Source organism: Sebastes fasciatus, chromosome 12, assembly GCF_043250625.1.
Source record: "Sebastes fasciatus isolate fSebFas1 chromosome 12, fSebFas1.pri, whole genome shotgun sequence".
NCBI classification, from domain to species: Eukaryota; Metazoa; Chordata; class Actinopteri; order Perciformes; family Sebastidae; genus Sebastes; species Sebastes fasciatus.
In genome coordinates this window covers 26,041,228-26,065,540 of record NC_133806.1, presented here as the reverse complement: position 1 = coordinate 26,065,540, position 24,313 = coordinate 26,041,228, and the positions used below count along the sequence as shown (strand labels likewise).

Sequence of the window (24,313 nt, the reverse complement as noted above, 5' to 3'; positions counted from 1 at the left end):
ATTTGTAATCATGACACTTTTTTCAACCATATCAACTGATGCTGTGACGTGTCATTTTATACAGTAAGGACCAAAACTTTTGTGCAATTCTTCCTGTTGTGTTGCTGCTCTCGAGTCTTTTGTTAAGAAAATGCAATAAAATGTTGCCTAGAAATCTTCTTCACAATCTGTCTCATTATTTATTCAAATAACTGATTTGCAATTTGAATTTGACAGAAAACAGTTTGTATGTTTTGTGAAAACGCAGCATGTGATCTAAAGGATCTAAAGTAATTTCAACAAATATTCAAATGTTTGTTATTTGTGTCAGTTGAAGGCATTTAAATGACACGTAGCAGTCATCGTCATTTTACTAAAGAACAATTTTACATAATGAAAACGTTTGTAAACTCATTCAAGTTTTGCACAATTTATTGTGAGGAAAATTAGTTAAAAATGCGATATTTTGGGAAATTTCCACTCAAAAATATTTTTCTGTTACTATTGAGAAGTTTTTAATGAGTTCAAAAGTTAAAGAAAATAAATCCTTTGAGCTTAAATTGAGAAACATTTGTTCAATATATCATATCCTCTGCAGCTCAGATCTCATATTGAACATTTATTACAAAATTCACAATTGTATTTATAACAAATCTAACATAAATCTCAGTGGGACATGAAGAATAATACAAAGAACGTATATTGATAAGAAGTGAAAGTCAATAGTTGGTTCCATTGCAACATCAGCGCCCAGTAGCAGAGCTACGCTTCCGCCATTTTGGACTGAAAGCAACTACCGGACGCCAGTAAAACGTCCGTCTACAAAGAGCCGTACAAAAGTAAAACTAAATAATTTCTATTCTATTGTCATATTTAATGTCTTTACTGAAATGTCCTGTGTTGAACAATAACAATATATAAATATGTATACTATTATAATTATTTACTTACTTTCTTATTTATTTATTTAACTCTTTGCCCGGCTGTTTCCCAGAGGAGCATAAAGTGACCTTTAAAATCAACATTTAAACATGTGGTGACTGACAAACTGAGGACTCGGATTAAAAAACATCAGTTTATCTGAAACATATTTCAGAGCACAGTACATTTATTCGAGATACTTTACAAAATATTTACATAGTTTTTTTATTTTTATTTTTCATAGTGATTTTAGGTAAACAGAGGACATAAAAACTAAACCGAAGGAGGGCTTCAGTGGGGAATTATTTAGTGTATTTATTTTTAATCAAATTAAACAAACACATCAGACGTAATCGTCCCAGTTCCCATTCCTGCACAGTTTCCCATTTCTTACCTAAAGCAGAGCACCCCAGGGTACTACACTCGGTCCTCTGACATTTTCAAAAAAGGATAGAATCATTTGCAGCTTTTAAACAAACTATTGTCTTCAATCTAAAAAAATGTTGTCCCATTTTTCTAACGCCAGCTGCAAAGAGACGAACCTTGAAGTTGCCACCAGATGAATCTCAAACCTTTTTATAATCTGACGGCGGTGCTTGATGCTCGGCGCTTTTGTTCAGATTTTTGAACTGACCGGTCCTTTCACCAGACCTTGCTCTTTGCGCAACACCGGCGCATGAATGCTGCAGTCCCTCGCCTCGCAAATTCCTGGCACGCCGGCAACCCCGAGCATGCCGGACTGACCAACTGGACCGGGGAAACCACGAGGACCTCGGGGACCCTCAATGCCGTTTTTGGGTTCTGCTGGGTGACCTGGCACACCTGCAGAGAGGGAATTACAAAATGTATAAACCTGTAGAATAACTGGTAGGAAGTCTGGCCCCTTATTTACAAAGAAATATAAATCCAAGGTGTAAAACAGGCCCAGAATGAGAAGAACTATTATTTTTAAACTAGAAGTAAGTATAGGGTAGCTTTTTACAAACAATATTATTATTGTATATTTTCTAAAAAGGGCAAAGTTCGATATGTGATGTTGAACAGAAGTGATGTAAAAATAGGCGAAAAAAAAACCTACCAGAAAAAATAAAAGACTTCTAATCATTCAAAAAAGACCTCACCAGTCTCTTCATCAATGTTCTACAGCGGCGTATCAGGGCCATTTTAGGTAAAAAAATAAATAATTACAGAGCCGGGGGAGGAGGGTAATATTCAGAGAAAAAACTCAGAGTTTAAAGTCACAAATTCACAAAAAGAAATATTAGGAAAATTGTGTTTTTTATGTCAAGGAACCACATCGCTTCACTTTGCAAGGTTGGATCAACCTCATCACACAAATTATACTTTGCAATCAGATTTAACAATAAGAAAATACGCGTTATTTTAGCCCAGAATCACCAGATTATCATATCATACAGGCTTTGTAGAGACATTGATGCTGTGAATTGGGCCGATTCAGGAGAAAACAACATAGTTATGGTTATTCTCTAACCTTCAGGAGATGTTCAGTTATTAGTGATGGTGTGGAGATGCACAGTTTCTCACCTCTGAGGCCTTGCGGTCCGTCGGGTCCTGCCAGTCCTTTACCTGAATCACCTGCACGTCCTTTAGGTCCCTTTGAACCTGTTAAGAGAAACACAAAGAGCTTCTGGGAAAAGCTACAAAACTACAGAACTCCATTCAGATTAAACATGATTTTCTGTTGATTAGAGGTTGAAGATGTCAATTTATGTGTTTAAAATTCTTCTTTCGTTTAGCAGCCAAAACACTTCAGTTTATTTAGGTATCTTAGATTAAAGTCATACTGTTATAAATAAGAACAATCCATAGTGAGAATGTCAAAAATAATTTTTTTTACTGGATATATGAAAATGAAAATAGTATGAAACTGTTATTGTATGGAGGACGTACCCTGCCAAAATAAAAAATAAATTAAAAAATATTTAAATGACTCGAAAATAAATAAATATGTCATTAAATGCAGCAAAAATAATATTTAAAAATAAATGTAGCCATTAATTAATCGATAAAATTGACACAAATGTGTTTTAATTTGCTTTATTTATCTTTGTATTAATTCCATTATTTATTTACTCTTCTGTTTAAGTAATTAATTTATTTTTATTAATTTTTATATTTAAATTTTTCATTTATTCAGATTCATTAAATTATCAATTAATTAATGGCTACATTTATTTTTTATATAATTTTTGCTACCTTTAATGAAATACTTATTTATTTATTTTAGATTTGGATCAGGTTTCTTCCTCCATAGTGATGTTACCTCTGTCACCCGGAGCTCCGTCCTGTCCCTCCAGTCCTCGGTCACCCTGAGCACCTCTGGCTCCTTTAGCTCCGGCTTTTCCTGCTTTTCCCTGATAGGTGGAAACAGAAATTAGTCCAGTTAGCATTTAATTCAATAATTTATTTATTATCAGTTTAGTGTTGCACACATTATAACATTTTATATTCTATATTAAGTATTTGCTAATGATTAACAAATGATTTGTAAACTTTTAAGAAATCATTTGTAGAAACATCTCTAAACATTACATAGATAGATGGACCAGAAACAAACTACTAACTCTCTATCTAAATAATGTTTATAGATGCTTTACAAAGTATTTATTAACCATTTAACAAGATATTATAATCATCAGTTGTAACTTTATAATAGCCATCCAAAAAATGTTTATAGATGGTTTACAAAACAATTATTAACCATTAACTAAGTCTATCTATGTAATGTTTATAGATGTTTTACAAGCAGTTTCTTAAAGGATTACTTATAATTTGGTAATCATTAACAAATACGTATATATATATATAGTATATAAAATGTTATAATGTGTGCAACTATAAACTGTTAAAATTACATAAATGATAGCATTACTGATAATTAGTAAACATTATTATTATTCCATTGCTTGTTTACAGTAAAATAACTATTAACTACGTTTAATTAACTATTAATTTACCATTTATTAATGATAGTTATTATAAAGTGTTACTGTAGTATTGTAAATCCAGGTGATGAAGACTAATATTGACATATTTCCTCTGGAGGTCTGGTGAACTGAACCAGGAGCGGGACTCACCGGTTTGCCCGCTGATCCAGACAGTCCTTGTCCTCCCGGGGGTCCGATGAGGGTCCGGTTGTTGACGGGGCAGCCCTGGGAGCACTTGGCCCGGATGGAGGAGGCGTACTGGGAGATCTGGGCCGTGACCACGCCCCTGCAGAGCTGCAGGACCTGCTCATCAGTCAGACCAGGACCCTGAGGGACAGAAACCACTCAGGTTATCTTCTCTACATCACCGCGACAAAACAACAACTTTAAAAATGTTGTAAAAATATGCAAGTGAATGATGAGTTTTACCTGCTTTACGTACTTGTTCATTAATGTGAAACATCTTTCATTACGATCATTTTATTCCCAGCTCACATATGGACATTTCTGCAGCATTATTTTGATCATTTAAAGATGTTTATGCTTTATAAAATCATATTAAAATGCATGTATTGCTTGGTCTAAAGTTAGATGACGGCTGAATATGGCTCGAGAAAGTCGCGACCTTTAAAGTATAATACCGATGAGATATAAACACTAACTGTTACTCACAGAGGGACCTGGAACTCCTTTGGGTCCTGCTTGACCTTTAACACCGAGGTCACCGATCCCACCGCGCTCTCCTCTGGTACCCGGGACGCCGGGCGGTCCCACGGGGCCGGGGACGCCGTTACGACCGACTGCACCTTTTGGTCCACGCTGTCGGAAAACCAGAAACGAAAGAAAAGATGAAGAGTTTGACCACATTCAACTGTAATTATTGTCTCTTTTACATATTACACAGTTGCTTACTGTTGTGTACCGTATATTATACTGTATATTATACTGTTTATATCATGTTTTGTACTGTATACATACTGTTAATACTGTATATATACTGTTTATTAGGTTCTATTTATACTATATATATCATAGTTACATACTGACATATCATAGCTGCTTTACATTTTGTATTTTATGATTATGATTATGATTTATTGTATTATTATTATTACTTTTTAATTGGTAGTAGTCTAAATCTAAATAACGTCAACATCTAGAATAATAAATCAAACAATACTACTGATTATTAGTAAAACAACAAATAAAAAGCTCCTACAATCATTTTAAAAACAGCAACAACCTTTTGTGTTCTGTATTATTCAGTAAAACCAGAGCCTGTGTTTCGGTGTGACGGTGTGTGTATTTCTATGACGTCAGGCTAAAAATAAAGTAAACAGAGTAATCACCTGTCCTTTGTCTCCGTGGCCTCCCACACTGCCCTGAGAGGAGAAAAACAGGAGGAACAAACTAATCAGTGGGTAAAACCCAGCAGGCGTGGAAACAGGAAGTGAAATGGAGAGTCCACGATGTTTCATCATCATCAGACTGTAAACAGGTAAAATTACCTTTTGTGCTTTCACACCTTTAATGCCCTTCTTCCCTGTTGCACCCTGCAGGAAAAAAAACATCCAACCACAACATGTGATGAAAGAGGAAGTAGTGATTGTTTCAGAACAACAACAACAGCAGCTTATTATTCCTCGAGTTACAGGGTTGAATAAAGAAAACAACTAGCTTGTAAAACAGGAAAGACGAGGTATCAGCAGACGAAGGGAAACCCCAGACAGTCTGAACCTGTTCAGGATGAATCTAGTTTCTCAGTGTCATATTAAATGGATAGTTCAGGTGTTTCTCAGTGGGGTTGGAACTGAAGCTGTTATCTATGCTCTCTTCAAAGCCGTCAGAAAGGACTGTCTGACAGCGAGGTAAACAGGTGAAAATATTCTAAATATAGAGTACACTTAAACCGATATAGATTTTTTGTAGGTGTCTAAAAATCCATCCACAGTAGAACATTACTTTGTTCCCGTGCTGGTACTCCTGTCTGTTTCTCCAAGCTCCATCTACTGTAGGTAATACACTGAGACACACAACCACACTGAGAAACACCTGAACTATCCCTTTAAGTACATTGTCTTGATTATACTTACATGCTTTTACTGAAGGAACATTTTCACTACATGTAACAGAGTATTTTTGCTGGGTGGTATTAGTACTTTTACTTAAGTAAAGGATCTGAATGCTTCCTCCCATCCATGTTCAGACTCTGATGTGTGATTAAACACTCACCTGGTCACCATCAGGTCCCGTCTCACCTTTGGCCCCCTGGAACAAATTACAGTTTACTTAATTTCAGATCATATTAAAGTTGTGTAAAGAGAAGACTCTGATGATACTTAATAAAAGATTAATATCAGTCTCTATTTATTAATAACTGATGTGCAGGTTGGTTGTGTTGTACCCACAGTGTTGCCCTGCAGGCCCTTTGGTCCTGGTTTCCCCGGTACGCCGGCATCTCCTAGCTCTCCTTCAGCTCCCTGTTGAACAAACACACACAATAATACTCATATATATTAATTAATCAGTACATGATGAGTATATTAACTTCACAATGTGCATATTGTTTTGGTTTTGCTGTGTTGATTGTTCTCTTTCATAGACCTCTGAATTCTGAGGTATAAACCGTATAAAATTAAAATTGAAAAAATATTTATTATTATTATTATTATTCAGTGGGTTTTATTTCCCGTCTATGCTACACATTCTATGTATTCTAGATCATCATATTTTTTACTATTATCACCAAGTGTGTTTTATTTTCCATTAATTATGTAATTTTATCCCTGTTTTTATGTTCATTATGTCTATTGTCTGTCTATATAAAACACCTTGGACTGCATTTCTTGTATGAAAGGTGCTATACAAATAAAGTGTATTATTATTATTATTATTATTATTATTATTATTATTATTATATTAGATGGAAATAAATTGCCCACATAATGTACATGTACAGTATATAAAAAACAAAACACAGGGAAGGAAAAAGTGTTGGTTTTGCAAGTATTATTATTATTATTGTTATTGTTATTATTATTATTATTATTATTATTAATATTATTAAATTTTATTTAATTAATAAATGTGCTCCATATCTTCATACTGTTTATTTTATATATGCTGAAAAAGAATATTGATCTTGTATTGATGAGCTGATTTGTGAACAAAACCACAATGAAAATGCAATAAAATATATAATAACATAAAAAAAGGGAAATTAAGACGAAAGAGATTAAGTACACTTAGATACAAGTTGGTAAAGTTCAAGAAAAGTTAACAAGAGGAAGTAAAATACATTAACTGTTTAAAACCCTCTAATGTTTAGGAAGAAAGAACAATAGCTTTCTTTATGATCAGACAGTCTGGAGTTTTTCTGTTTTAACTGTTCAGAGTTTATGTGAAGTCAAAGCACCAGAAGTAGAGTTACAGTAACTTACTGTACTGTGAGTTATATGACTTGGAAAAGTAAAACTCTGTCATAAATCTGTTCATAATATGAATCTTCTTTCAGTTGTAGACAGTTTGACTGTTAAAAACAATTCAACCAATCAGAAATCTCACTTTGACATTTCAAAATGAAAAACGAGCCTCTTTGTTTCAGCTCTTTTGTAAAAGATACAACACCTCTTCTCCAGATGTGACATGTGGTTATCTCTTTGTTTGTTGTGAACCAACGGTGTGTTCTTTGTTTTTGTTTTCTTTCTCTCAGGGACTTTCCCCTTCTTGTTCCTCATGTTAATGTCACTGTGGCTCGTCTGACCACATCAATTGAAAATAAAAACAGTGAACCTCCTGAGAACTGAACTCCCGGAAATTTCTCAAGATATTTGCTAGAACTGCAGATCATAATTACATGATGTGATGCTTTGAGGTGATCAGAAATTACTTTTAATTTTAGATTTACAACCACAACGTGTCATGTAAAAATCAACAAAAATGTTGTTGTAAAAGAGGAACTGGATTAAAGGGATAGTTCGTACTAAAGCTGTTATCTATGCTCTCTTCAAAGTCACCAGACTCCTTTGACAAAAACAGTAATTTCACCTCACAGAGCACAAGAGTTACTTGTCTACCGCTGCCTCTATTGGTTAGTTATTGACTTTGGTTAGTTTGGATTAACCAAAGTCACACAATAACTCAAACAAACTAACCCATTGATGCAGCGGTAGACCAACAACTCCCCTGTTCTGAGAGGTAAAATTACTGTTACAGCCTGACATCAGGGTTTCTTTCAGGACAGAGCTCTTTAATAAAACAATAGGACCAAACATTCTCTGTAGTACGTCAGGAAATCACAGGAGGAACCTCCAGACTCACTGACTTTCCCTCCTTCAGGTTCATTTTCACTTCCCTTTGTTTTCAGGCTAAATCCAAATGTCACGACCGCCCTGATTTTAAAAGGGCACACCACAGATTCTGTCTTCCACTTTCATAAATAAAGTTGTGGGATTTGCCAGAGACAGATTAAAAAGGGAAAGACCAGAACTGAAGCGGCCGAGATATCCAGGCTTTTAGTCCCTAGTATGGGTCATAAATGTTTGTAACACAAGCTTTCTGTAAAAATGTGTATCCTCCGGGCCGAGAAGCTCCGTTAGAGCCACAGAAAAACATTATACGTCTGCTCTTCATGAGTAGCAAACTGACAAACTGACTTTTACATGTAAGGACCTGTTCAGACCTGGTATTAACATGCGTCCTGGGTGATCCGATCACAAGTACAGGTGTGAACGCACTCAAGAACGCATTGAGATCCGATCGCATATGGCCACATTCTTTTAGCAGTGTGTACGTGAATGTGTCCTGGGTCACATTAAGCATCGCCTACTCAACTGACATCCTGCTTGGATCCGCGGCGTCTCATGGTAAATGTCCACAGGGGCGTTTTTTTATTCCCAGCATTGGACGCTTGATGGGCTGCCACTAGACACAAGGTTCCTGACTGGACAAAAACTTTCAAACAGCTTTCCAACATGGCGGCTCGTTTGGAAACTTTCTTCTCTTTAATCACGAAAATAGTTCACCAAAATGTGTTTCTGAAAACATTTTAAGTGAGAAATAATCTATGTAGTTGTTGAATCTGCCTTTATTTTAGATCGTCAACGGTTAGTTTAAAAGTTTTTCGGGGGTTTCCAGAAGCGGCGAGTCACGTCGGACGCCCCTGATTTGCATAAAGTAGCCCAGACCTCAACTTTATGCAAATGAGGAGTGGCCAACATGACGCCCCGTCTCTCAAATCGCACCGCCACTCTACCAGAATGCATTGCACGGCTGCTTACATAGACAATGAATGGGAAACGTGGAAAGGACGGAGGCTGTGGACACGTGTACCATAAGCCGCTGTTATTTTGATGTTAATAAAATGTACCCGAATTCACAAATATGATGGATGTTACTACTGACACTATAAGAGTTATATTACGTCACAACGTCTGCTGTATTAGCCGTGTGTTTACTACGTGTTTATTCGCATATAGAGCGGGGAAGTGAGATCGGATCACAAGTGGTCACTCATATGGAGACGCATTCTAATGCCAGGTGTGAACAGACGTACTTAGAGCTGTCCACTTGTGATCGGATCACCCAAGACATGTTAATGCCAAGTATGAACAGGGCCTAAAATCTCTAATCCTCACACAGGAATCAAACCTGTGACGTTAAAGTTAACTCACCCTGGCGCCCACTCTGCCTCGAGGTCCTTTCACACCACCATCCCCCTTACTGCCCTGCAGGAGGAGAACACACATTATGACACGGAGAAGAAGTTCAGCAGTTTGTTTTATCCAACAGGTTTATTTTACAGCAGAGAAGCAAAATCTAATTTTATTATTTATTATTTACGTCTGTGCTTATTATCTAAAAGTTTCTGAATCTGCTCTTAAATGTTCAGACGAAGGCTGTGATATGTGATAAATAATATAATAATCATTTAACTAGTAATAACAATGGTCCAAAATGATGTAAAATTGCATAATTTTAAGTCAAAAACCTTCAAATGTTCTTGGAGGAGGACCCCCAAACCCAATATCTCCTAGTATCTTTTATTCAGTGTTTAAATTGAGAATGTGCCTGTGTAATATGTAGGAGCATCCTGACTGGGACACTGCTCATAAAACCTGAATGATACCCGGCTATAGGCTACAAGTAACACAGGAAAGCACTTAAACACACCACCTTAACCCTATAATGTTCCAGTGTGAATATTATTGGAGTGTTATAGGTAAACTATAGATGATGCGTAGCCCAAGTATAATAATATAGCAATAATATCACAGCTGGTTATGACTGACGCAGTATAACATGCTTAAAGAAATAATGAATAAATAGGAATAAGTCAACAGAGATCGCTGATTCACACGCCAACATGTGAATAAGAGGAGTACTGGCACTTATTTATTTATATGTCAAGCACTGACTGTAAATACTGTAATAATAATAATACAGCATAACAGTGAGGTGGGTCTGCATTCATCTTCTGCCAAACACAACACTGGATGACTCACATGAAATTCAAACAAGGAAGACGCTGAGCTGATAAAAATCCAATAAGTAAGAACTGTGACAGAGGGGGGGAAATACCTCCGCAAGCAGACTTTGCTGCATGACACACAAATCTAAATAAAAAACAAAAACTGAACAGAAACTGAGGTAAAAATAAGCTTAAAGTAAACGTAACTTTGGTGGTAAAAGAGGAACTGTATTAAAGGGATAGTTCGGACTGAAGCCGTTATCTATGCTTTCTTCAAAGCCACCAGACTCCATTAGAAAAAAACAGTAATTTGACCTCTCAGAACATGTGAGTTGCTGGTCTACCGCTGCCTCAGGTTTGTTTGTGTTATTGTGTGACTTTGGTGTTTTAAAGGGTTAGTTCGGAATCACACAATAACACAAACAAACTAACTGATCGAGGCAGCGGTAGACCAGCAACTCCTGTGTTCTGTGAGGTCAAATTATTGGTTTTGTCCATGAAGTCTGGTGGCTTTGAAGAGAGCAAAGATAAAGGCTTCAGTTCCCCGTAGGTCAAACTGAACAAAACATTAATAAAAGTATAAATAGAATTTCCCATTTGGATTAATAAAGTGCTATCTATGCTGTGTTGAGCCCGGGGTCTGAAATGAACCTTTTTCCTCACCTGCCACTGTGGCAGGTCACTGAACATTTCTACTGGCCACTCAATTTCTTTTGTTTGCCACTTCTGAAATCTAGGTAGAACGCTTAAAAATTGTAAACACTGAGTCAGTGGTACCCAGACTGTAGAATTTTGGAATATATCATGTAACCTTATATTATATAAGTAGTACAAATTAATATTTAATTTAGGCTTTAGAATTGCTTTTTAAAAATAATATTTCTTAATATAAGGAAAACCTGTCTGCCATGTTGTCAGGTGACCTGAAATGTTTACCTGCCACAGCCAACATTTACCCTGCTGTTTGGCAGGTGGCAGGTGCTAATTTCATTCCCTGGTTGAGCCTATTATGTTCATTACCTTGGATCCAAACAGTCCAGGCTCTCCAATCACACCCGGGACTCCTATAGGACCCTGAGGAGGACAAACAGCAGGGATGAACACAGGTTTGTAGCAGGAAGGGAAGTAAAGATGGCAGACATTTTGTTAAGTCTACGTCTAAGCAACTCACATCTTCTCCGGGGTCACCGTCACTGCCCGGCAGGCCGCCGTGACCTTCGGTGCCCTGAGGGAGAAAAGGAGTGAAAAGAACCTTAGCAGAGAGGAAACACTGCAGAATATACTAATATCTGTGTTACATCATCGAGTCCTGTGTAAACAACTGAACCTAATCAGACCAATGATGCAGCTTGATTTGACAGGAAATTCCTGTTTTTTTCTCTACTAGAAGTCTTTTCATCTAATATGTTGACAGAGTGTTTTCATTAAAGGAACTTTTCTAGTTTGTCTCAAAACAAAACCAATCTCTGAACCCATCAGCTATCGGTCTGACGACAGATAAACCTCTGGGGTTAAGGGTCAATATTTCTGCCGTTCTGGTGTAGCCAGCGGATGTCAGGGCCAAGACTTCCTCTTCCGTGCGCTGCTGATTGTTTACAGTCCGATTAGCAGCTTGAGACTGGAGTTGGAGTTGAGAGACGACGACGACTACGAGCGGATTGTTTCACAAGTAGCCAGACTACGAGATGATTTTAAATCAATAAAAAGCTAAATCACCGTCAGCCTCGTTACCTGCATTCAACCAAAGCCTGCTCCAACAAGATTAGTCAACACTACTGAAACTAAAAACATTGAGTTGAGTCTCGCAACAGACGCTTGTTTGAGGGGAGAAGGGGGGTTGTCACAGGTTGATTGCGGACAAAAGTGGCAATGGAAAAGCCCCATTAGTTCCAGACAAAAAGTGTTGGACTTGGACAAGTAGAACATTTGGCCTGTTGGTGGCGCTAAATAAAATGTCAGGGATCTTCTTCTTCTTTCTTAAGCCCTTTTGCTTCTCTAGGGAGCATAGGCCATTGACAAATGTCCTCCACCTCACTCGGTTGTTGGCAGTTCTTTCCAGATCTCCCCAGTTAAGCCCACTCCCAGACATTTCAAAGCATCTCAACATAACTTCTGTTATGATTTGACGCTATATAAAAATAAATGTAATTGAATTTCTGCCTGCACACTTCTCCAGCTGTTCCTGGGGAGACCTCTTTTCCTTCTTTGGGGGTTTTATTTCAGGGCTTGTCGGGTGATGTATGTGACATGTATTCTGAGGGTGTGTTTGTAAGTCAATGGGTTCATGGCTTGTTCTTTTCCACAGGTCCACATTGCTTACTTTGTCTCTCCACTAGATGTTTAGTATTCCCTGAGACAAGTGTTAATGAACGTTTGCAGCCTGTTTGTTGTTTTCTATGTCTCTGATCCATGCAGCATCACCTGCTTCACACTGGAGTTAAAGATGCATATTTTGGTGTTGATTAAGATGTGTTTTGAGCTCCAGATCTTCCTGAGTATATTAAACACCACCCTAGCCGTATTGATTCTGCTTTTTAATGTCAGGGATCACAGAAGTTTATTAGTTTTCATACAGTAGCTTTATATGTCCAGGTGGTCCAACAGGTATAAAGTCTTTAAAGAGGACAGGTGTTCGTCCTGCTGGTACAACTTTCCCCTGAGAACATTAAATGTCAGTACCACATTTCCTCAGTAAATCAGAAGGTGAGTGCATCTCAATAGAGCATTACATGTGTTTATTTTAGATCTGTCCCAGTGTACTGGGTGTAAACCAGTTAAACAACAGTGTGACCTGTAAAAACCTCTCCTGGATTTACTTTTACTTTTGCTTACATTGACATGTTGTTTACTTTTGCTTTATAACCTTCAGGCCACTGTTTTGGTTCCAATTTGGAGTTTGAACTTAACCTCAAGATGTTTGTAGTCATTTTAATATGTTTTGGTATTGATGAGGGAAAAATGCAACAAGCTGAAACAGTCAGTCAACTGTCTTGATTCCCCAGAATCTCAAAGCAACAGGGAATACTCTGAAACTGTGTGTGTCATTGGTGCTGTCCCGATGGATTATTTTGTATCGACTCACTTCCACTTTACTCTGATTACATCATCTGAACTGAAGTCATACAAAAAGTAAAACTATACAGATGCTTACAGCAACTTTGGTATTTTTCTGACGTGAAGTGAAACTTTCTGGGGCAGCTCTATATTGTGTGAGATAATGAGACTCTTTTAAATCTTCTGGAAAACTAATTAAAAAAATTCACACCCTCCAAAAATGAAAGAACAGAAATTTTCATCTTCCCCCTGGGAAAGCTTATATTTTTCATACTCATACTACAGCATGTACCTACCTAACTACCTAAAACTCTTGTTAGAGTTGTCAAATTCAGAGTCAGATGATACAGAAAATCAGATGAGTTGTAGGTTAAGATAATAATAATAATAATCATCATAATCATAATCATAATCATAATCATAATCATAATCATAATAATAAACTTTATTTATATAGCACCTTTCATCCATAAAATACAGCTTAAAGTGCCTTACAAGAAAAATAAAATAAATAATATAAAAAGCAGTAATAATAATAAGAGGATTTCTTTAACGGTATATAAGAGTTACTTGATTGCATGTGTCTGGGTATATACTGTTTATATACTGTTTATATATGTAAATATACACCTGTTTTTTTGTGTATGCATGTGTATATTTATACACATTTATGTATATATATATATATATATATATATATATATATATTTGTTTTTATCACCTTGTTCTACCGTTTTACCACTTTATTATTGTTGATATGTTCTGTTTTAACAGTTACCATAATTTTTACTTTATTTATCTGCTTTTATTGTCTTGTGAAGCACTTTGTAACATCTGTTTTGAAAAGTGCTATATAAATATATTTATTATTTATTATTATTATTATTATTATTATTATTATTATTATTATTATTATCGCTGCGCGATCGATTAGTTTGTTTGGCTAGTTCGGATTCACTTAAGTCACACAATAACACAAAGTCAATAACTAAGCGATCGAGGCAGCGGTAGACCATCAACTTTTTTGTTCTGAGCGGTAAAATTACAGTTTTTTCCTAATGGAGTCAGGTGGCTTTGAAGAAAGCACAGATAACGTCTTCAGTTCCCCGTTGGTAAGGGCTGTCTGACAGCGAGGTAAAGCAGTGAAAATATCTAAATATCAAGTATACTAAAACAAATATTGATTATTTTAGGTGACTAAAATCCGTCCACAGCAGAACATTAGTTTGCTCCAAACTCCATCTACTGTGGTAATACACTGACTATGGAGAAGTACCTCATACAACTACGCTGAGAAACACCTGAACTATCCCTCAGGCGTCAGACTTTCCCAGCAGCATGTGAACACCCACACACTTATTTCAAAACTCACATCTGCATGAGTTCAGTCTGGTTTTGGTTTCAAATTTATTTTATGAACAATACTTAGGTTTATTTCATAAAATAAATTTGAAGTATACTTCTTTATTGTAAGGGTACTAAAACCAGCAGAACCAAAACCACACTGAGCTCATCTGTTGAATATCAGTTACTGTCAGAGGGACTTTAGACGATGCAGATGTGAGTTTTGAAATAAGTGTGTGTGTGTTTACATGCTGCTGGGAAAGTCTGACGCCTGAGGGATAGCTCAAGTGTTTCTCAGTGGTTCTGCTGGTTTAAGTACCCTTATAATAAAGAAATATATTTTAAATTTACTTTATGAAATAAACTTAAAGGGACTGTTTGTAACTTCTTGCCTGATAAATCACCCGGGTCGGTTTCCCATGCGCGCTCACATATGTGCGCTCGCATGTGGCTACGCTGTTCAGACCCAGACTCCAACACAAACTACACGGAAGCGCCTAAAACGCAAAGTTATATCTAGTGAAGCCCGTCTTGCAAAACAGTGTTGGCGGCGGTCGTAGTACGCGGGGGAGACCGTAGCTTTGGTTTCCAGGACCGGACTCTCTGCTGAACTCTGCTCCTCTGCCTGCCTGCCTTCATTCAGCACGCTCCACCTCACGTGCATGCGCACACACTACACACTGCAGAAGAGTTAATTTAGCTCTGAGAATATCTAGTGAATAATCAGTGGACGTTTGTGCAGAAATAAATGCTGCAGCTCCTCCAGACCAACAGAGGTTTCCCGTGTCTTATGAAGTGACGGGGCTCCGCAGCGAGAAACGTTATCGTCTCCAACCAAAACTCTGGTGTCTCCCCTGTTCCATCCGGCCGCGGTCGGGAGGCTGAAGCAGGAAAAGCCAACACTAGGATCAGCAGTGATTCATGGAGAGACCTCCGTCTGGTCAGCTAACATTACTGCCAAGCAGGTGAAATATAGAGTGATATTGTGGTTTTAGCTGACGTGTGTCGCCTCACTGTTTTGAGCGATGCTCGTTCATGTCTATTTAGAGCGAGCAAGCTCGAGCCCAACGCTGACTTTCGTTGACTTTGCGGCCACAGGTGTATAATCCCAGGTATACTTTATATAATAAGTATACTAATATTAATGTACTAGTAGTATACATGTAAGTGTACTACTTCAATACTTCTTGGGACTAAATTGGCCCACTTTTTGGTTTATAAAATAACACTTTTAAATATACTTTAAATGTAAGAGTAGTAAACTTTGAATACACCACCAAGTAGTATTTTGTACTGCAATTACTGTATAATATGAACTATACTACAAGTGAACTTATAGGTATACTGTTAGTTTACTAGTTATATACTTGTTGGCCACTTTTTAGTTTATGAAAGAACACTTTAAAGTGTAGTCTCAGTAAACTACTAGTTTAACAGTTTTTGGTATACTTGTAAGTTTTCTTTAAGTGAACTTATAGTACTTACAAATATACTTTTATGTATACTTGTCAGTATAAGCCAAGTATACTTAAGTATAATTTTAGTCGTAAAAAAGTACATAAAAAGTAAACTGAAAGTATACTGTCTTATTTTAACTTTAAAAGAAGTATACTAATAGCACACATGGATAAACTTCTTTTTGGTAAGGGTATCAGGTCTGTAGTTTTCAGTCACAGTAAGTGAGCAGCAGTGTGGTTCAGTGTTTACTCAAAAGCACTTCAGCAAAGGTCAAACCTTTGGTTGTGACCTTTTAGCTGCTGACTGTGTCTTGCTCAACGCTGGTTATTCACATCTTTATGAAACCATGATTTCTCACATTGTGTTTCACGTGTTGTCACATGATTTTTATCTTTTTTTTTAACCTCACAATTGCACGAGACTTACTTCCTTTTTATTTTTTAAATAAGTTATTCTAGGGCAGTGTTCAGCTAAGGGAGGTGAATGTTTCTAGTGATACTGAGTTGATTTCTTTTAATTTGACTATGAAGACCCACTAGCGCCATCTGGAGGCTGCAGTGTTGGTTAGATGGTGGTTCCCAGCCTATTTGTCTTGTGATCCCTTTAAACAAACCAACAATCATCACAGGCTGTGAGTCTGTGAGTATTGACCATGTCAACAATATAGCAAATACATGTTTCACAACTGTGTACAACTGGAACATTTTGATTTGATGGTGGTGCTAGAAGAAAGCTCAAGAGGTCACCTAGTGAGATTCATCACCTCAGGACCCTGAATATTATTCATTCATTCATCCATCCATTATCTGTAACCGCTTATCCTGTTCAGGGTCGCGGGGGGTTGGAGCTGATCCCAGCTGACATTTGGCGAAGGCGGGGTACACCCTGGACAGGTCTCCAGACTATCACAGGTCTGACACATAGAGACAGACAACCATTCACACTCACATTCACACCTACGGGACAGTTAGAGTCAACATTAATCTAACCTGCATGTCTTTGGACTGTGGGAGGAAACCGGAGTACCCGGAGAAAACCCACGCTAACACGGGGAGAACATGCAAACTCCACACAGAAGCCCACCCTGAATATTAATTATTAAGAATTTATCTGGCAGTGTTTGAGACACGCTGGACAGACTCACTGACAGCACATACGTTCAGTGTTTCCTCTCTGGAATTACAGATTGAAAGTCGTCATTGTGAAACGAAAACTTACCACAGAAAGGGAAACAGATAAGATCTTTGTCACACATAAACTCCCCCACCCACACACACACACCCACACACACACACACACACACACACACACACACACACACACACACCCCCACACCCCCCCACACACCCCCACCCCCCCCATCCCCCCACCCCCCACACACACGCACGCACACACACACACACACACACACACACACACCCACACACATACGCACACCCACACACATACACACAGTGCACACAGTGCGGTATGTACACTGGGAACAAATTTGTGTGAGTAATATTTAATAATAAACTCTAGTAATATAGTAATATTTAATAATAATCTACAGTCATATTTAACAATTAACTCTAGTAATAAATTAAAATGTGTGTTTGTACCTTTGGTCCATTGGGTCCGATGGATCCTGGCTGTCCAGTATAACCCTGAGGACGACAAACATTAACAATCATTTTATCACATATACATCTCTGCATGATGAGGAGCATTTAATTCAGGATTGATCTGTCAGAGTAAAACTCATAAAGCAGCTCATTAAAAGAGGCCTCCCAACAATTTGACTAAACTGAACGTAAATAGTTATTTTATTTGTGATGAATCCAATTGTTTAGTATCTTAGTGTTTTTTTTTTTTTTTGCCTTATCTTATTTTACTATTTAATTTAATATCTTTTACTTATTCCTATGTTATAATGTCATTATGCAAAACTGTAATCTGTCTTTACTGAGAATAAAAATAAAGGAAAAAAACATTAAATACTTGACAAATCTCCCTTTAAGGTACATTTTGAACAGATACAAAATATGGGATTCATTTTGATTAACTATGGACAATCATGCGATTAATCACGATTACATTTTTTTAATCGATTGACAGCCCTAATTATTATATATCATTAAAAGGGTTCACCTCCAAAGATCTGTTTTTTTTCCAATTAGCAGAGTGCAATCCTTTAGGTAAAAGTCATACAAATGAATTACATTTGTAGAAAGTTTCACCATGGCCAGTCATGCTAATTATCCATTAGATCTATAGATCTAAATAGGAACGACTTATGGGAAAGAAGTGAGCAGAAATCCAAACCAAATGTCATAATCATCAATCATCCAACTCAGAGTCAAAAATCTGATTATCTCATTGAGCACAGATGATTATTGAGGATCTTTCTTACAGTGTATCCGCTGTCGCCGACGTCACCTGGAAACCCGGGAGCTCCGATCTGACCCTGCGGGAGAAGACGGGACGGTTAAAGAGACTCAATGTTAGCTGTGACCTCTGGCGACCTCTGCTAGTGAGCAGAAGGAAATGAAACAAGGCTCTAATATGTACAATGGAGTCTCCAAATATTAAACAGTCACTATTCAAAGCAGCATAGGTCTAGTGACAAGGTCACACACCACTGAGGTAAGGAATGGATTAAAAAACAATAGTTTGGCATTAACTAATAGGCGAAAAGTTGCCCCCATGACAGACTTTGAATGACAGCACCATCATTTGCATAATGAAGAAGAAATGCATAAAGAAAATAATACAGAAATAAATAAGTTTGGGGGGGGACGCAAAGAGAAAATAAATAACTAAATTTAAAAATATCTAAATAAATTTTGAAATAATATAAAATAAATGAAAAAATAAATAAATAAATTTAAGGGAAAAGGGGGTGGAATGTAAAGGGAAAATAAATAAATAAATACATTTAGAAATAATTTTAAATAAATGCAAACATAAATCCAAAAATAAATAAATAAATTTAATTGAAAATTACGTATGACAGTAAATAAATAGGGGGGGATGCAAAGGAAAAATAAATTAATTCATTACAAAATTAATAAATACATTTAGGAATAATTTCAAATAAAAAATATTGATATAAATAAATAAAAGGGAAAATTATATAAATAGGGAAACTGACACAAAAGGTAAATAAATAAAGAAGCAAATTAAAACAGATGTTTAAATTTATGTCAAATTTTATCAATTGATTAATGCCTGCACTTATGTTTTATATTATTTTTGGCACATTTAATGGCATATTAATTGATTTATCAAGTCATTTGTCTATTTTATTTTATTTTGGCAGCTTCCGTCCTCCATAGAGGGGACGTACTTCAGATTTTCCTCTCAAAGCCTTTCAGTATGTTTTGTTTCGTACCTTCAGTCCGTCTCGTCCCTCAGGACCCTCTTTGCCTTCATTGCCACGAGACCCCTGAACAGGAAACACAGAGACGACAGAAATGAGTGAGCGTTTCAAAACAAATAATAAAAAGAAACAAAAACAGAAATCTAAAACCTGAATTGAAATCAGCTGTTTTATGAACAGCAGAAATGTATGAGGATTCTTAAAATCAATGAAACAAGTAGATATTTATATTAGAAACAGGATTAAAAATCAAACCCCACTGACAGATAACAGATAATTGAATTCAGCACCACAAAGTGATTGTTTTTGCTTATTTGCCTTTAATTTACTTGTAAGTTATTATGCCATATTTGTGGTATAAATATTTAGAGAAGAAACATTTTCAAACTAAAATATTTCATATAAAGAACAGGTGACAGTAATGCATTTAGTCTTCTGTGTTTCAAACCTAAAAATTCTTCAAAATATTATTAAATATATTTCAATCTCAACTTATAAATGTTGAAATTGAAAAAACACTTTTAAGAACAATAAAATCCTAACTAACCACAGGTTTATTACCTTTGTACAAATAGTTTAACAAATAAAAATACATATATAAAGCATAAATGTGTCTTTACCTTGATACCGCTACCTCCCTTTGGTCCTGGAGGTCCATCGTCACCATGAGGGCCCTGAAACAAAACAAATAAATTATGAAAAATAATATAATAAACTCTGGCTGTGTGTTTGTCGGTGCAACACAGACTTTATCATTTATAATTAAACTAACAAGAACAATAATGAATATATATTAAAGCTGACTGGCATGAAATAAAAAGGATATTGAAGCATAAAAACATTAGAAATGTAGTGTTGTGTTTATGATGTTGCAGACTGCTGCCTATTAAAATTTGAGTTCATCTGTTTTGAAATAAAGTACGCAAACATTTACGAACTGAGCTGCAGAAACAGAAGCTTTTGTTGATTTTTAATCTTTAAGAGAAATAAATTGTGGGTGTGAAGAGTTTGGAAAATAGAATTGAAAAATGTCATTCATTTCACATATTGTTTACATAACAGCGGGGGACAGCAGCAACTGGTAAACCCCCAAATTCACCACCAGCATCATTCACTGCTCCACCTGACGAACTGAAGGAACCACCGTGACGGCTGGTCGTGGTCACAAACAGGCAGGTGGAGGAGCCAAAACTCTGGGTGATTTCCAACAAATGCTGGATCAACAGCTAGAGACCACCTGGATCTTTACACAGATAAAGATCTGCCTCTCTTTATTTACGTCTACATATATGCCATATGAATAAATATATTATTATTATTATTTAATGTAAATTATCAATGTAAATTATCAAATCTGCTCCCTCCATGTTTTTACTTTTACTTTTCTTTCCTTGTTTGGATTTAACATCCTTTTTTAGTGTCTCTGCAGCTTTAGTTTCATTTTCACTGTCCTTCAGTTTGTTCCTCCATTTTCACTTTTACTTTCAGTTTGTGTTTACTAAAATAATGTCACTACAGACTCAGTAGAGGTGTTATTATCAAAACAAGTAATCAAGCACTAGTGTTGCAATAACACAATTGAAATATTAACTCTTAAAACTCATATATATATATATGTATATATACATATATATATATATAGAGATATTTGTCTCCCGATTTACGGTTTCCATTTTATCTTTAATTGAAAGAGACTCTCAGTTTGAATGTAATTGATTTAGCTGTAATGTAACATAAAGAGAGCAGCGCAGTAACAAGAGATCCCATCATCAGCCATCAGGAGCCTTTCTCACTTTCCTCCATGTACCTTAAATGATGTGAACCTCACAGCATAAATATTGTGTGAATAAATAAAATAGGAGGAAATGACACTAATATTTAGTTTACAGTTGAGATATGATAAATGTTTTCCACCACAGAGAGGTTGAGGTTGTTTCCTTACAGTCTCACCAGGACCTCCGACTCCTCCGCGGGGTCCCTCCATACCGACGTCACCCTGACGACAGGAAGAGAAGTCACATTGTAATTAATGACGCTGGTAAACAATATGGTGATATACAACGTAATATAGCATATGTAATATAATATTTTATATGACAACGATTTGTTTACAATTCCGATGTATCGGAAGCGGTTCTCAACGGACCGGATCTTGATTCTCATCCCTGTGTGTGTTTGTTTACCTTCAGTCCCAGCTCTCCGAGCTCGCCTAGGTCTCCTATAAGTCCAGGTTCTCCCTGTGGATGACAAAACATTCATTTACTTAATAAGTTTAAAACTAATTCACTAAGAACTTGTTTATTTATTATTTTGTATTATAAGTCCTGACAGGTTAATTTAATCTAGAAGAATCTAAATTTTTTTAATAATCTTGCTTTCATGTTTTAATTGTCGAATGATAAAACTATATAAATTATAAAAGTGTTGTTTTCTTATATTCAGAGTAATCAGCAGACCTGCACTGGTTTTAAACTCACCATGGCTCCAGAGAAACCAGAACCTCCGTCATCTCCTTCAGGTCCGACGTTGCCCTGCAAGAGGAAAGGTCAAAGGTCAAAACTAAACAAATGAGCAAACTGGAACAATAAAATATGAATTTCTGAGTTCATCACTCAGAGACACACAGCGAGTAACTTACACAAGGTTATATAGTGTTTTTAAACAGTTAAGTCAAATCGTTTTGAATTCGACTTTCAGTATATACTGTATATACATACAAAACTCTTCTGATGTATTTTTATTTCACATTGTGGTTTCACAAGTGGACACTATTGTTTTACTTTCCCTTTTTTTATTTTCTTTAAATAAAGTAGAAAAGGGAAAAAAAGAGAAAAAAGCTTGATCCTCCTTCATTTATACAAATTAACTTCATTAGTGTACGGAAAAATATTGACTGTCTCTCAGACTAATTACAAAGAAAGGAAAGGAAAATGAAAGGTGTAAATATAGTTACATTTTGTCCCTTAAAAAATAAATTTTAATTTATTTTTGAAAGCTTATTGTTGTCATTTTTCACCAACTTTCAACAAAACATTCTCAACAAAAATACACTACATGGCCTTATATGCCTATATATATATATATATATCAAAACATTTTCAATACAAAGTTAACTCATTTAAAGTCTGGAGCAAATCAAATTATTCAAAATATTCAGTTGAAATCTGCATAAAATTCAAGACAACTAAAAACTCTTCTGATGTATTTTTATTTCTGGTTTCACAAGTTGACGCTATTGTTTTATTGTTTTTTTATTTTCTTTAAATAAAATAATTGTTGTGGCCTCTTACTGAGTATAAAAAAACTAAACTGTGTTTTTTTTTTTAATCTGCTGCTTCTCTGTTTTTACTTTTACTTTTGCTTCCTTGTTTGGCTTTAAGTCATTTTTAAATGTGTCTGCAGCTTTAGTTTCATTTTCACTGTCCTTCAGTTTGTTCCTCCATTTTCACTTTTACTTTCAGTTTGTGTTTACTAAAACAAAGCTGTCACTACAGAGTCAATAGAGGTGTTATTATCTATATAAGTCATCAGCATCAGTGTTGCAGTAACATGATTTACTGACCACTGGTCCGGCGTCTCCTCCTCTCCCCCGAACCCCTTTGGTTCCCTTATAACCCTAAAAATAAACATATAAACACAAATAAAACTCACAGTGACACCAGGACATGCAGCTGTAATTTGATTCTTATGTTTTTTAGGATATCATTAAATAACATGTAGTAATAATGTTTTAGTCTCTCACCTCTCTGCCTTGAGTTCCTGGTTCACCAGTTTTACCCTGCAGACCTCTGGATCCCTGACAGGAAGAGACAAAGAATCAATCATAAAACAAACGTATGCATTTATTGATGGATTCCTTGTGTGTGCATGCAGATAATCTGTTACCAAAGAACGTATATTGATAAGAAGTGAAAGTCAATTGTTCATTCCATTGCAACGTCAGCGCCCAGCAGCAGAGCTACGCTTCTGCCATTTTGGACTGAAAGCGACTACCGGACGCCAGTAAACATCCGCCTACAAAGACCCGTACAAAAGTAAAACTAAATTATTTATATTCTATTGTCATATTTAATGTCTCTACTGAAATGGCCTGTGTTGAACAATACAAATATAATAAATATGAATACTATTATAACTATTTACTTATTTATTTATTAAACTTTTAGCCCGGCTGCTTCCCAGAGGAACATAGAGTGAGCGATGGACATAAATGGAAGTTATAAAAATCCAGCACACAGATTTTGAGAGAAATTTCAAACTTTTTCATGTCAAGGATCCAAAATGGAGTCCAATAGACCACAGACCATGGATGTAGAAGAGGTTGTGTCCTGTGCTTTTGCCCTGCGTGTTAGTAAATAGCCTACAACTCCATTAAATTCTGTTGATGTCATGCTACTAGCACCACTAGCTACTGGCCGATAGCCGGTTGTTTGGGAACAGAGACATTAATACATCCACCACGGTACAGGCTTACAGCATACAGCCCATGGGTGTATTAGAAGATAATAAAAGTGATGAATTACAGCCAAGAGATCCATTATTACAGCCGCATACAGCTAGCAGGAAGCAATCAGCAGTGTTTGCAGAGACTAAAGTGACAACGATGTGATGAAATTAGTCGGTACCTTTGGTCCAGCGAAGCCAGCAAATCCCGGCTGTCCGGGTTCACAGTCGCACTCTGTCGGCCCCTCCTCGCCGAGAGCAGCATCGCCCCCAGACTTCTCCGAGGAGCCGGTGTCTGGTCCCTCTGGAGGATACTCGTACGGGACCTGAAACACA

The 24,313-nt window shown here is 36.4% G+C and overlaps 1 protein-coding gene across 1 annotated transcript in view; it reads right to left on the bottom strand.

Annotated features, from left to right (window-relative positions):
- Positions 1-431: 431 nt before the first annotated feature.
- The window catches only part of LOC141779536 (uncharacterized), a 29,665-nt gene continuing 5,783 nt past the window's right edge, over positions 432-24,313 (bottom strand). The window contains exons 5-26 of the mRNA XM_074654419.1: positions 24,160-24,303; positions 23,277-23,330; positions 23,097-23,150; positions 22,012-22,065; positions 21,718-21,771; positions 21,477-21,530; positions 20,155-20,208; positions 19,547-19,600; positions 18,566-18,619; positions 17,775-17,819; positions 11,489-11,542; positions 11,338-11,391; positions 9,521-9,574; positions 6,257-6,328; positions 6,081-6,116; positions 5,357-5,401; positions 5,198-5,230; positions 4,521-4,667; positions 3,999-4,175; positions 3,185-3,275; positions 2,446-2,523; positions 432-1,722 (exon numbers count right to left, since the gene is read on the bottom strand). Coding sequence (XP_074510520.1) covers positions 1,517-1,722; positions 2,446-2,523; positions 3,185-3,275; positions 3,999-4,175; positions 4,521-4,667; positions 5,198-5,230; positions 5,357-5,401; positions 6,081-6,116; positions 6,257-6,328; positions 9,521-9,574; positions 11,338-11,391; positions 11,489-11,542; positions 17,775-17,819; positions 18,566-18,619; positions 19,547-19,600; positions 20,155-20,208; positions 21,477-21,530; positions 21,718-21,771; positions 22,012-22,065; positions 23,097-23,150; positions 23,277-23,330; positions 24,160-24,303 — 1,668 coding nt within the window. The 3' untranslated portion in view covers positions 432-1,516. The remainder of the gene's footprint in view (positions 1,723-2,445; positions 2,524-3,184; positions 3,276-3,998; positions 4,176-4,520; positions 4,668-5,197; positions 5,231-5,356; positions 5,402-6,080; positions 6,117-6,256; positions 6,329-9,520; positions 9,575-11,337; positions 11,392-11,488; positions 11,543-17,774; positions 17,820-18,565; positions 18,620-19,546; positions 19,601-20,154; positions 20,209-21,476; positions 21,531-21,717; positions 21,772-22,011; positions 22,066-23,096; positions 23,151-23,276; positions 23,331-24,159; positions 24,304-24,313) is intronic.